The sequence below is a fragment of the Olea europaea genome, unplaced genomic scaffold (assembly GCF_002742605.1).
Source record: "Olea europaea var. sylvestris unplaced genomic scaffold, O_europaea_v1 scaffold601, whole genome shotgun sequence".
In the NCBI taxonomy this organism is placed as follows: Eukaryota; Viridiplantae; Streptophyta; class Magnoliopsida; order Lamiales; family Oleaceae; genus Olea; species Olea europaea.
This window is the reverse complement of record NW_019264357.1, coordinates 77,369-89,529: the sequence shown is the minus strand read 5'-3', so window position 1 is coordinate 89,529 and position 12,161 is coordinate 77,369. Positions and strand designations below refer to the sequence as shown.

Below are 12,161 nucleotides of genomic sequence, written 5' to 3'. Positions count from 1 at the left end.
CCAAAGTCAACAGAAAAATGTCAACCACGGCAGTTGACATTTTACATACGTATATAAATATACTGCAATTATTGATTAAAAAAATAAATAATGGATCATTGTATTAGAAATAATTCAACGTTGCTCTCCGTTGCTAAATTAATAATTCAATTTACTGCAATCAGGAACAACGAGCACGATACTCGGAGAGTGATACTGATTGGTACAACTAGCATATGCTTCATATTTAATAATGGTGATGATTTGCCTTTGAAGCCTATAAAAGCCAATTTATCAATGTGTAAAAAGCACTATCAGCAGTTACAGAGGTAGTTTAGAAAATGGCAGAAGAAAGTCCCCAGCCTGAAATCAATTTGGAGATAGAGTCAGGTGGCCTCAAAGACCGAAAAGTCTCTTGGGGAAAACTCCGTCGAGTCGACTCTCTCAATTTAGAGGCTGGAAGACTTTCTTTTAAGCCATCTCATCGTTCCCAGGTAGTTCTATATTGTAATCTGCTAAGGTTATCTGCACTGCATATGTTCTTACTTTAGTTTGGTGATATGAATATGAAACAGGTAAGCTGGAAGACAACTCTGAGTTTAGCATTTCAGAGCATAGGAGTAATATATGGAGACATAGGGACTTCACCGTTGTACGTATTTGCGAGCACTTTTACTGATGGAATTCAACACAATGACGACATTCTTGGAGTGTTATCTCTTATTATCTACACCTTAATTCTAGTTCCCATGGTCAAATATGTCTTCATCGTCTTGTGGGCCAACGACAATGGCGATGGTGAGTGATTTCAACTTCAATTATTATCTGTCAAAGCTTCACCTATATAGGATAATGAGATTTGATACGAGAAATAATCAAGAAATGCCCTGGAAGACATGGAATGGCGACTAGCTAAGCAAGCCGTTCTCACAAAAAATTACTATCGTGATACCAACAAACAATAATAGAGCTCTCGAGGGGTATCTAAATATGAAAATTTAACCTTTGAGTTTTCAGGCGGCACATTTGCTCTTTACTCCTTGATATGCCGGTATGCAAAAGTAAGCCTAATACCAAATGATCAGCCGGAGGATAGGCAATTGTCAAATTATAGACTGGATACTCCCTCAAACCAGTTGAGACGGGCTCAGAAGATTAAAGAGAAGCTGGAGAATAACAAAACTGCAAAAATTGTGCTTTTCCTTGTCACAATTCTGGGAACATCGATGGTGATTGGAGATGGTGTCCTTACTCCTTGCATATCAGGTCAGTCGATATTGCATTCTTTTAAACTCCGGTTCTAGAATCAACTTAGCAAAAATGAAAAATAAATAACTAAAAACGATAAGGCCACTTCAAGTATATTTCTTGTTTTCAACATGTGCACCCGTTGGATTACTTAGAAACCATTTAAGAACTCCTGATTTTCTTCTGGATTCGCAGTTCTTTCTGCTGTAGGTGGAATCAAGCCTTTAAACCAAGGTAACTACAACCTTTTTTTTCTCCCCTTTTCTTATTTTTTTGTCAATATACGACAATATAAACCAACATGATCTGACCATCACCTTTGTCTTCTTTGTCAAATTCATATGTTCTGCAGATGCTGTTGTGCTAATTTCCATTGCAATATTGATCATCCTCTTCTGTGTCCAACGACTTGGCACTGATAAAGTGGGATACTCGTTCGCTCCAGCCATCTGCTTATGGTTTACATTCATAAGTGGAATTGGTCTCTACAACTTATTTAAACACGATCCAAGTGTTTTGCGTGCCTTCTATCCAAAATACATAATTGATTACTTCAAAAGAAATGGTAAGAAAGGATGGATATCACTTGGTGGAGTTGTTCTTTGCATCACAGGTAGTGAACTATTAGTTCATTTTGGCTTATATTAACCTCTCAAGTCTTATATTCTCGCAGCCATAGTCTCATACTGTATTGTGCTACATGAGCAGGGGCTGAAGCCATGTTTGCTGATTTGGGTCACTTTAATGTGCGATCCATACAAGTAAGTTTCACACAACAATGGATAAGAGTGTTTTTTTAGTATCAAATCAAATCATCCGAAAGAAACTACGTGGAGAAAACGTAAAATAAACACTAACAAAAGACGATCTTTCATAAAATTTCATGACCTGATAACATGTCCAGAATAGTTTCATTTGAGAAACTTAAAACGTGTAAAGATTGAATAATTTACATCTACATACTGAAACTACTAGAACAAGTGCAAGGATTTACTTGTCTGTTTTGTTTGAAGAATGATTTTCTTTGATTGAAATTTTTCTATAAATTGAAGACGGAAGTGAAGATAATACTCCGGGTTTATTTGTTTCTCATAAGCGAGTTGGCTAACAAAAAATTGCAGAATAGTTCTAAAACAAAATTTGTTATATTGCAGATTAGCTTCTCTGGACTTGTGTTTCCTGCTTTAATTACTGCATACTGCGGACAAGCTGCATACCTTTCCAAGTTCCCTGATCATGTGGCCAAAACATTTTATGACTCTATCCCAGGCAAGTTGTTAGTCACACCTAACTGGGTAAATTAATATTCTAGAAATAATTGAAAAACTCATTTGCTGGTATACAGATCCACTTTATTGGCCAACATTTGTTGTGGCTAACGCAGCAGCCATAATTGCCAGTCAAGCAATGATTTCGGGAACCTTCTCAATAGTATCTCAGTCCCTGAGTCTAGGCTGTTTCCCAAGAGTAAAGGTTGTTCACACTTCTGCCAAACACGAGGGACAGGTTTACATCCCTGAGATCAACTACGCCCTCATGGTTGCTTGTGTCATAGTTACTTTTGGTTTCAAAACCACCGAAAAGCTAGGCCATGCTTATGGTAAGATCAAATACTTCTTAGTGACCTTGTACTCATCAAGATAACATTATTTGCAATAACTAATAAGTAATCTCAGATAATAGGCAATCGCCATTAATAAGTGCCAAATAGTGTCTACTTTTGCACAATATGAATCATAGAAAACTACATCTTTTACAATTTCGTTTTATGTGTAGTTTAACAACAATACAATTATATGCAACCAAGAGTAGAAATCTTGCACTACTTATGCACATTGAATCTTGTTTCTCAGCATGGAATGCATTTTAGATAAAAACACAAAATATGTGCAACCTGAGTTATTAAGAGTTATGCATCATTAAGCTAATTTCTACGAGTTTTTTCTTTGATTGAAGGGGTAACTGAAGTATACATTGTGTTGCAGGTATAGCTGTTGTTGCTGTGATGGTGATAACTACATGTTTAGTCTCCTTAATTATGCTGGTTATATGGAAGACAAAAATATGGTGGATTGCATCGTTCTTCGTCATATTTATTTTTGTGGAGATCATATATTTCACATCTGTTCTCTACAAATTCACACAAGGTGGTTACCTTCCGTTGGCCTTATCTTTTGTACTTGTGTTAATGATGGGAATATGGCATTATGTACACCAAAGGAGATATATGTTTGAGCTTAACAACAAGGTTTCGAGTGATTACATAAGAGACTTGGCAAAGAATCAGGATATAAACAGAGTACCCGGAATCGGTCTTCTGTACTCTCCACTTGTTCAAGGCATTCCACCAATATTTCCTCATTTCATTTCTAACATTCCATCTATTCATTCAGTTTTGGTTTTTGTCTCTGTAAAATCCATCCCCATTAGTAAAGTGGTAGCCGAGGAACGATTTTTGTTCAGACAGGTTGAGCCAAGAGACTACAGAATGTTTCGTTGTGTGGTGAGATATGGTTACAACGATAAAATCGAAGAACCCAAGGAATTTGAACGCCAGCTAGTGGAATACTTGAAGGAGTTTATCAGGCACGAAAATTTCATACTTGAAGGCGGATCAACTGAGCAAATGCAAGAGACAGTAAATATTCAGCATTCTGGTTTATTAAGAAATGATGATAAGGCTAGAAAATCCAGTTCAACCGCAGTTCATGTGGAAGAAGCACTGGAGCAACAAATTCCATCTCGCATTTCATCAAGCTCCACACAGTCTATTAACATAGCCAGATCGACTAATTGTTCTAGCAGGATCGCCCCTGTTCCCCTCCAGGGCGCCGAAGAAGAGATGCAATTTGTGCAGAAAGCAATGGAACATGGCGTGTATTATTCCATAGGAGAAACAGAAGTGGTGGCCAAACAGGATTCCTCATGGATCAAGAAGTTCGTCGTCAACTATGCCTACAGTTTCCTTCGGAAAAACTTCAGGGAAGGGGAACAGGGATTGGCCATTCCTCGTACCAGACTTCTTAGGGTCGGAATGACATATGAAATATGAGTGTTTACGAAAAAAGAAAGAGTGGGTTTTCAAGGATTTCAGTTAGTTTGATGATTTAATGGGAGAGATTTCCTTGTCAAGATGTATTTTGTCAAATGCTTTGTTGTATGTATAATGTACTGAGAAAATATTGTAAATTGGTAATTGTGATGAGAAATAAATGGATGCTGCCGTTCGACCTTTTAGCTTAGCTTAAATAACTTGGTTACCTTTTAAAGTATTTGTGTTTAATTATTTAATAATATTATTTATTTTTTAATTACGGTATAAACTGAAAAATATAAAAATAAAATATAATGTAAAAGATATTAGGTGTTTATAAAATTGTCATAAACTTTAGGGGAGATATACATTATTCAAAATTTGAAATAATAGAGGTTTTGTAATTTTTAAAAATGAAAAAAAAAAAATCTCTCTAATTGTTATAAACTTCAGAGGAGGTACTATTCAAATTTCAAATATTTTGAGATTTACGTAATTTTTGAAAATTGAAGGAGTGCCTCTAAAATCATTAAAAATTCCAAGGGACGTCTCTTTAATTTACCCACGTTTATATATGTATTTGTAAATACATTTTTGGTTGAAGTAATATTCTTCGTAATAGTCCACTACGATAGTTGCCCAAAGTAACATAAACATATCATGTGGTTATTTGATGCATTATATTGTAGTTTTTCATTAACTAATGCATCAAATAATCATCTGTCATATGTATGTCATGTAGAACAATTGTTGTGGTGAACGACTGCGAATAACATTGTCAATTAAAATTAATTTTTATTAAATTATTATATCTATATAACTATTAATTTTTATTATTTTAAAGGATAATAATAGTGAGAGGACTATTTTACCCTTCCTTAAAAGTCAATTAAAGGTCCACCAACATCTTTCAATGGCTCATTTGGATGAAAATCATACTTATGGACAAATTTGCTAATTTCTGAAAATTGAGAACAAAAACCGGACAAAAAAGGTTGGAGACAAGATTGATACCTTTGGCAAAGGTAAGGGACGGAATCTGTTATTTATCCGAATCAATATAACGAAAGGTTATTTATGGCTAAATACTAAAATGTAATTATTTAAAACGGATTATTTTTACGCAGCCTATTTGCCTCTTCAGAAAATACAGAGAGAGAGAGAGAGAGAGAGAGTCGGTGGAGAGGGATTTAATGGCGACCTCGAAATTTCAAGCTCTGTGGAATCACCCAGCTGGCCCTAAAACTAGTCAGTTCTTTCTCTACTATTTATTGCATGTATATATGGGCTTATATAAGTGTGTGTTTTATTGTTGATATGATATTTTCGTCTGATGATTAGATAAACATACAATGAAGTTTCTTAGATTTAGATCCAATTTAATAATTTATTCATAAACACTATAACCGAATTTGGGTAAATTTGGAATATTAAGTTTTCCTTTATTATCTTAATGTTCAGCGGATATGACCCTTTCTATTTGTTTGTAGATTTTATTTTTTGCCCATTCTAGAATAGGGATTGGATTTTGGGTTTTTTCGATTGAGTTTTAGATTTTCTTTTGTCGAGAAATTTGTTGAATGTTTGTGAAAATTGATGTTGCTTTCGAGATGCTAAGAGATTTTTATGTAATTTTAGATTTAAGTTTTTAAATCCAGCAGCTGGAAATTAGTTGGCTGGAGAATAATTGTAGGACGTTAGAAAGAGAGAAGAATGAAAAGATTAGGATGACTTTATGAAGTATATAATGGTGAATAAAAAATGTTCTAATTATTTAATTTGGGTCAATTACTGAAAAAAATAAATACAGGAAAAAAACTAGAGTGAGATTTCAGGAAAGCAGGCTTCTATTGAGTGACCAATCTTTTCATCTTTTGTTCGACATATATATACGAGGAACTAAAAGTTCTGACGGTTATCATTTAGAGTAAATATTATCCCATGAAAATTGCACAGTATATGGAATAAGAACCTTTCTAGTAACATTCCAAATAGTTTAGACTTTGGCAAGCTAGTTAATGTGCAATCGGAATGGAGTAGCTGTAAAATTCTTAAGCTGTTACAAATTACAAGTTAATATTTCCCATCCCTAATTTTTTTCTTCAATTTACAAAGTTTAATCCGATCTCAGACCTGAAATTAATCTACCATCTTATAATGAAATTGAATGTAAATCATATAGCAGCAATTGAGTCCTTTTTTGTTTCTTTTCTCATATGTATCCATTTTGAAGTTATTTATGGTTGGATTGATGTTGGACATTTTTGGTTTACATCTCACTCTTGAATTTACTATTATGTTATAGTTCATTTCTGGGCACCAACATTCAAGTGGGGCATTAGCATAGCCAATATTGCCGACTCCACTAAACCACCTGAGAAAGTTTCATATCCACAACAGATAGGTATCTCCATGTGATGATTTTTTGTACTCTTTATATCCATTCGAGTCTATCTAATGTGCACGAAATGGGAGTGATAATTGTTTGTGTTTAGGCTGTACTGTTATATGTAAATATATGACAAAGGTCTTTTTCAAATATTATTTTTTGGCCCAACTCTTTATTCCCCCTTTAGTTATGTTGATCATAGAACCAAATTATGCTTACTGACATGGTCATGCAACTGCAGCTGTTACAGCCACCGGAGTTATCTGGACTCGCTACAGCACTGTGATTACTCCTGTAAGTTCGATAGAGTACATATATTTGCCCAGACAAATTTCTTGTATATATTTTATGTGATGACACTATGTTCACTAAATTCCCATCACATTATTTTACATATTATTCAGGGAAAAAAGTTAATTGCTATGGCCTTTCTCTTCTTTAATGCATAGTATTTTTTCATTGGTCAATTAGATAATACTGCAATTTATACCCAAAAACCTGAATATTACACTCTTCCTGGTTGGCATATTGAGCCTTCTTTCTTCAATCTTCTTCGACTACGTTTTGCTTCTTGCTTTAGAATTTCAACAAGAGAAAACCCTAAACTTGGAATGAAAAACTGTAACGGAGTAAATAATATTCTGAATTTTGTTACTGAGATGGGATAATTATGTTGTGGAGATCATATTAAGTTATTAGCCTTTCGTAAATTTTCCATGTTAACAAGTTATATAATTTAAATGGATTGTGTATGTCTCCCTCTAGTATAACCTTTTCTCTGTGTTGTAGCTTCTAGTTGCATATCATGTAATATCTTTCATGTCTTTGTGTATTATCTTGTTCAGAACAGATAGGTTTTCATATGTCCTGAAGGGATCCTACTTCTTACTGTAGTCAACTCAAGCAGAACTATCAAAGATGTTTTTGATGGTATAACATCGATCTTGAGGAAGCTGAAAGAGAACCTTACATTTGTTTTTTCCCTTTACATTTTTCTCTTTCTTTAGTTGGGGGATTCATTATCTTCAGTGATTCATGGAATTTTAGGTTTTCACAGGAGTAATACACAATGTGACTCTAATTTAAGACCTCACCTCTAGTGCGTAGAGGCAAATCAAGTGGCTTATTTCTAGTAAAGGTTTTTAATCCCAATATTTCTGGTAAAAAAATAATAATAATAATAAATTCAGCTATGTAGGTTAATAATGTCTTTCACTTCTTGCTGCTAATTTCTTTTTATTTTCTTTTTCAATTTTCATCATCTTTGCCTGAATTAAAATTTTTACTTCTTTTGCATATTCTTGATTTCGTTTTCTCTTAGCCCATCAAATATGAAACTTGATTCAGAAAGCTTAGTTGATATATGTATTTGAGATTACTAAAAAAAGGTGCAACAGTAGCTGCTTCATCCTTTCCTTTGTCAACTACCTTTCTTTGTTGCTTCCTTTGCATGTGAATCCTCCTCCTTTTGACTACCTCAAAGAAGGAAACTAATGATGAGTTATGAATTCATTTCTCCAGGTTCCTTGAACCACGTTTCCTAACAAACCAGAGCCATCCAAGTTGAACTTATATTAGATGCCACATGCTCTGTGGCCCACTTTGGAATGTCAAGTGGCTGTAAGAACCCTACTGGGCAATTTTGTTATCGCCAGATCAGTGTGTGTGAAGTTAATATTTATAGACACCAGACTTCTCTCTTTCAAGGGCGGGGGATTTCCCCCCTAACAAGGTTTCTACAAATAGAAGGTAGGTAGATATTTTAGGGAAGTAAAAACTTGGGCAGAAGGAAGAAAAGTACGGACCTTGACATGTTGGTAACTTTACAATTGTGGAAAGCATGCATGTCATGAGGAAATTTCTATTAAGGTATAGCATCTAAGCCTGTTATTGGTGGGATAGCCTGGGTAGAATGAAGAAAGTGACAGGCCCTCGACATGTTAGTAGCATTATTATTTTGGAAAGTATGTGCATCTCATTGTTTATTTATTATTTTTCTGAAATTTTTATGGGAAGAAGAAAAAACTTGGTGCAGGAGAAATTTTCTATGAAGTTATATCAGACAATAAGATTGAGGTGCAATTCTTGTCATCTACTTTCCAAAAAAATTCTTGAATTGATCTCCTTATGCCCATGCGTCTTGTCCAAGGGTGAGTCTATTATTGAGCCTTTCCAGTCGCTTCCAATTGCCTTACATGACCAATTCAATCTCATGCCTCCTGTTGAATCTTTCTGCGTGGAGCAATGAGGTCTTTCTAGGTATCTGGCCTTTGTCATTCTAAATCTTTGATCCTCACTCTGGGCTGATGACTTCATTTCTAGGTAAGGGTTAAGTTGTCAGGAAAAATAAAGAGATGGCGCATTACATTGTAGTAGTTCTAGATCATGCAAAGCATGAGTCTTTGCTATGTTTTCTTTGTATTCCAGGTTTTAACATTTATGGCACGTTTGATAACAATGATTTAATAGAGCTGAACAATATTAAGGAAGAAGAAGAAGATCTAATACTGTATAAAACATACACTTATAGGTATATGCAGAGCACTGAAGCACAAATGCACGTAGACAAACAGAGAGTATCATCTGTTTATAAATGTGGCAGTGAAGTGATTTCCCTCTTCTGCTTTATACTGTTTTTTGTTCCTTGTATTCTCTTGCGCGGTTCTTCAAAGTTAAATGTCTTGTAGTTTTTTCTTCTCGAAGTTAAATGTCTTACAATTTTTTCCTGTCTGGGAAATTATCGATTATCAATTGCAGAAGAACTGGAACCTATTTAGTGTGAACGTTGCAATGGCTGCTACTGGCATCTACCAACTTACAAGAAAAATCCGGTGTGTCAATCATGTGTTATTTGTCACATTACGAAATTCTATCTGAAATTTTCTTTACACATCAGTGGTGTTGAAAGTGGAATCCCTAGCATTGCTTGTTATTTCATTTATACTTTAGTGTCACTCTGAATCAGTGTGGTGTGTTTCCAGGCACGACTACTTTAGCGAAGAACAAGCTGCTGTGGCTAAAGAATGATGACGAAACGCCTCTTTTGATGAGGGCCTGGCATGCCCGAATAGGCTACTGTGAAATTCACCTATTGGACATGTGTCACTTGTGCATGCCCTCGATGTTACTTTCTTTATTCCCCTTCTATTTCTATTAACATTATTAACATTGGTATCTTGAATCAGAGTGTCTTCATGATGATCTATGAAGGATAAAAATGAATCTTTTTATTCAAATGTTGCAATCGCCCCTAATTTTTTTTATTTTTTTTTTGGGGGGGGGGGGGGGGGGGGGGGGGGGACTCAAGTTCCATGCATATTAATGAGCTGCCACTTTAAGCTGTGAATAAAATTTCAATACATTATGTTCTTGCCATCGTCTTTTAATTAGAAGACATCGTCATGTTCTTTCAAACTGTTTCTGATCGTCTTTCACTTGACCTGTTTTAGAGTCGGGTTCCTTATCACCATTATTAGATGAGGAAATTACATTTGGGCCTGTTTTTAAGGTTTGCATTTCATTTGTCAGTTTTTAAGTTTAACCATCCATAAATCACGTATGTGAAATCCCACCTCACCCTAAACCCTAATTTATTTTCACCCAAATGAACTCCACTCTCCCCGTCCTTACACTAATTTATTTTCACCCCAAATGAGCTCCACGCTCCTCCCCACACCATCGACAATAGCTCCCAGCTTGAGAGACAAAGTTGTTCAATTGTTGCTCAGTACAGCGAAGGCGGTGAAGGAAGGTCTTGGCAAGGTCGACGGCAATGGTCTGCCTTGTCAAGAGGCATTTGCAATAGTGAGGATTTGGGAGGATGGCTCGATGGTGGTGGGAAGGGGTGAGGATTGAGCGGTGTAGAGACTATTGATGGGGAGGACGGTGGTTAGGAGATCGGACAACCAAGGCGCGTTGGCGGAGGATAGCATTCTAGCTTGGTTGGACGCCGACTGCTTTTTTGCTTCTCTCCCTGTGTCTTGCTGCTAAATGCGTTTTTCAATTTGATTTTGCAGTAGTGATGTGGTGGTGGGTCGGAGGCGGTGGTGATGGGTTGTGATGGTGATCTATGTGTGGTTTGTTTGGATGCAATGGTGGTGTGTTGGAGGTGATGCGGTGCTGGAGTGGTTTTGTTAACTCACAATTTTTCAGATGTCACATTTCAGTGTGTGTAGGTCACAGATCGATGTCCACAGATCAAAGATCATTTAAAATTGGTAACAAATTAATATCCTTAGGTCAAGGATCAATTAAAATTCGCCACAAATCAATGTTCAGGTCACAAATCAATTAAATTTGGTCGCAAGTCACTTATTTATGGTCACATGTAATAGTTTACATATTATATTGCATGGATCACAAATCAATGTTCATAGGTCATAAATCAATATTGACTGTCACAGACCAATGTCCAAATTATCACATGTAACATGTTATATATCAAAGTGCATGCGTCATTGATCACAAATTCAAGAAATTTGGTCACATGTCATTGATTTATTCGACCTCAGTTATTCGAACAAGTCACGAATTCAATTAACTAGCTTTCGATGGTGAAAATTGAAGTTATTTGCTCCGGTAAGTACTCTGTAAATTACATTAGAAGCTGTTTTTCAATTTTTAGTTTCCAATTTTAAAAAATGGATTCAAATTGCACCAGAATAGCTGAGTCGTCGCTAAAGAAAATGATCCATCGTCGTCGATGCTCAACCAATGTTCTCCAACAGCCACTAATTTTTTTCCCTCTATCTTTTCCATTTAAGCTAGAGATGCTCAGTCGTCGTCGAAGCGACCAATTCGGCATTGAAGAAGTCGTCGGTTATCTCTGTAGATTTTATCTTCTTCCCGATGAAACTATTTGGATGTTGGTAACTGTGAGGGTGGATGTCTACGACTGTAAGGGACGTAGTAGGGGAGAGCGCGAGGTTGTGGGTAGGGGCCTGAGGTTTGGGGTTTGGTGGGGTGGAGTGAGTAGATTAATTTAATTTGATTCATTTAAAATTAAAAAATATTGAATTAATACCTTACTTCTGGAATTTTTAAACTTACTGGAAATTGAATTGATGGATGCTCAATGCCTGATGTATGATTTTTTCCCTTTTGCAGTTCTCCCTTCATTGGGCTACCTCCACATTATAGCCCAAAACCCACCAGCTTCAGCAATTTCTCTTCGTTCATATATTCCAGATTTTATCCCAAATTTTATTTTACAAATTATATTATTGCAATAATCGTTAAATTAAAAATTATATTTAATGAATTAAGATATTGTATTTATTAATAACTTGAAAAGGACATTAAACATAACACCGCAAATTATAAAAACCAAATTGAACGCACTAGGAAAATAACATATAATGAGAATGAATAATTTATTGTAGAAAAGATTATTACTTATTAGGACAATTCTACTTGAACAGGGTGAGGGACAGGGGCTGAAAAAACAGAATGAGCTGGCAAATCGTGTTTAGCTCCCCCCCCCCCCCCCCCCCCCCCACCCCCCCCCCCAGT

General features: G+C 35.7%; 2 protein-coding genes across 2 annotated transcripts; both read left to right on the top strand.

Annotated features, from left to right (window-relative positions):
• The first annotated feature begins 286 nt into the window (after positions 1-286).
• LOC111389604 (potassium transporter 5) lies at positions 287-4,464 on the top strand. Its single transcript, XM_023014530.1, has 9 exons — positions 287-473; positions 555-777; positions 997-1,245; positions 1,423-1,461; positions 1,580-1,840; positions 1,936-1,988; positions 2,382-2,496; positions 2,573-2,827; positions 3,213-4,464. The coding sequence occupies exons 1-9, from the start codon at positions 321-323 to the stop codon at positions 4,277-4,279; spliced, it is 2,415 nt and encodes an 804-aa protein (XP_022870298.1). The 5' UTR covers positions 287-320; the 3' UTR covers positions 4,280-4,464.
• Positions 4,465-5,355: 891 nt separating this feature from the next.
• LOC111389580 (mitochondrial pyruvate carrier 4-like) lies at positions 5,356-9,886 on the top strand. Its single transcript, XM_023014505.1, has 5 exons — positions 5,356-5,509; positions 6,567-6,665; positions 6,892-6,944; positions 9,408-9,481; positions 9,632-9,886. The coding sequence occupies exons 1-5, from the start codon at positions 5,455-5,457 to the stop codon at positions 9,675-9,677; spliced, it is 327 nt and encodes a 108-aa protein (XP_022870273.1). The 5' UTR covers positions 5,356-5,454; the 3' UTR covers positions 9,678-9,886.
• Positions 9,887-12,161: the final 2,275 nt, after the last annotated feature.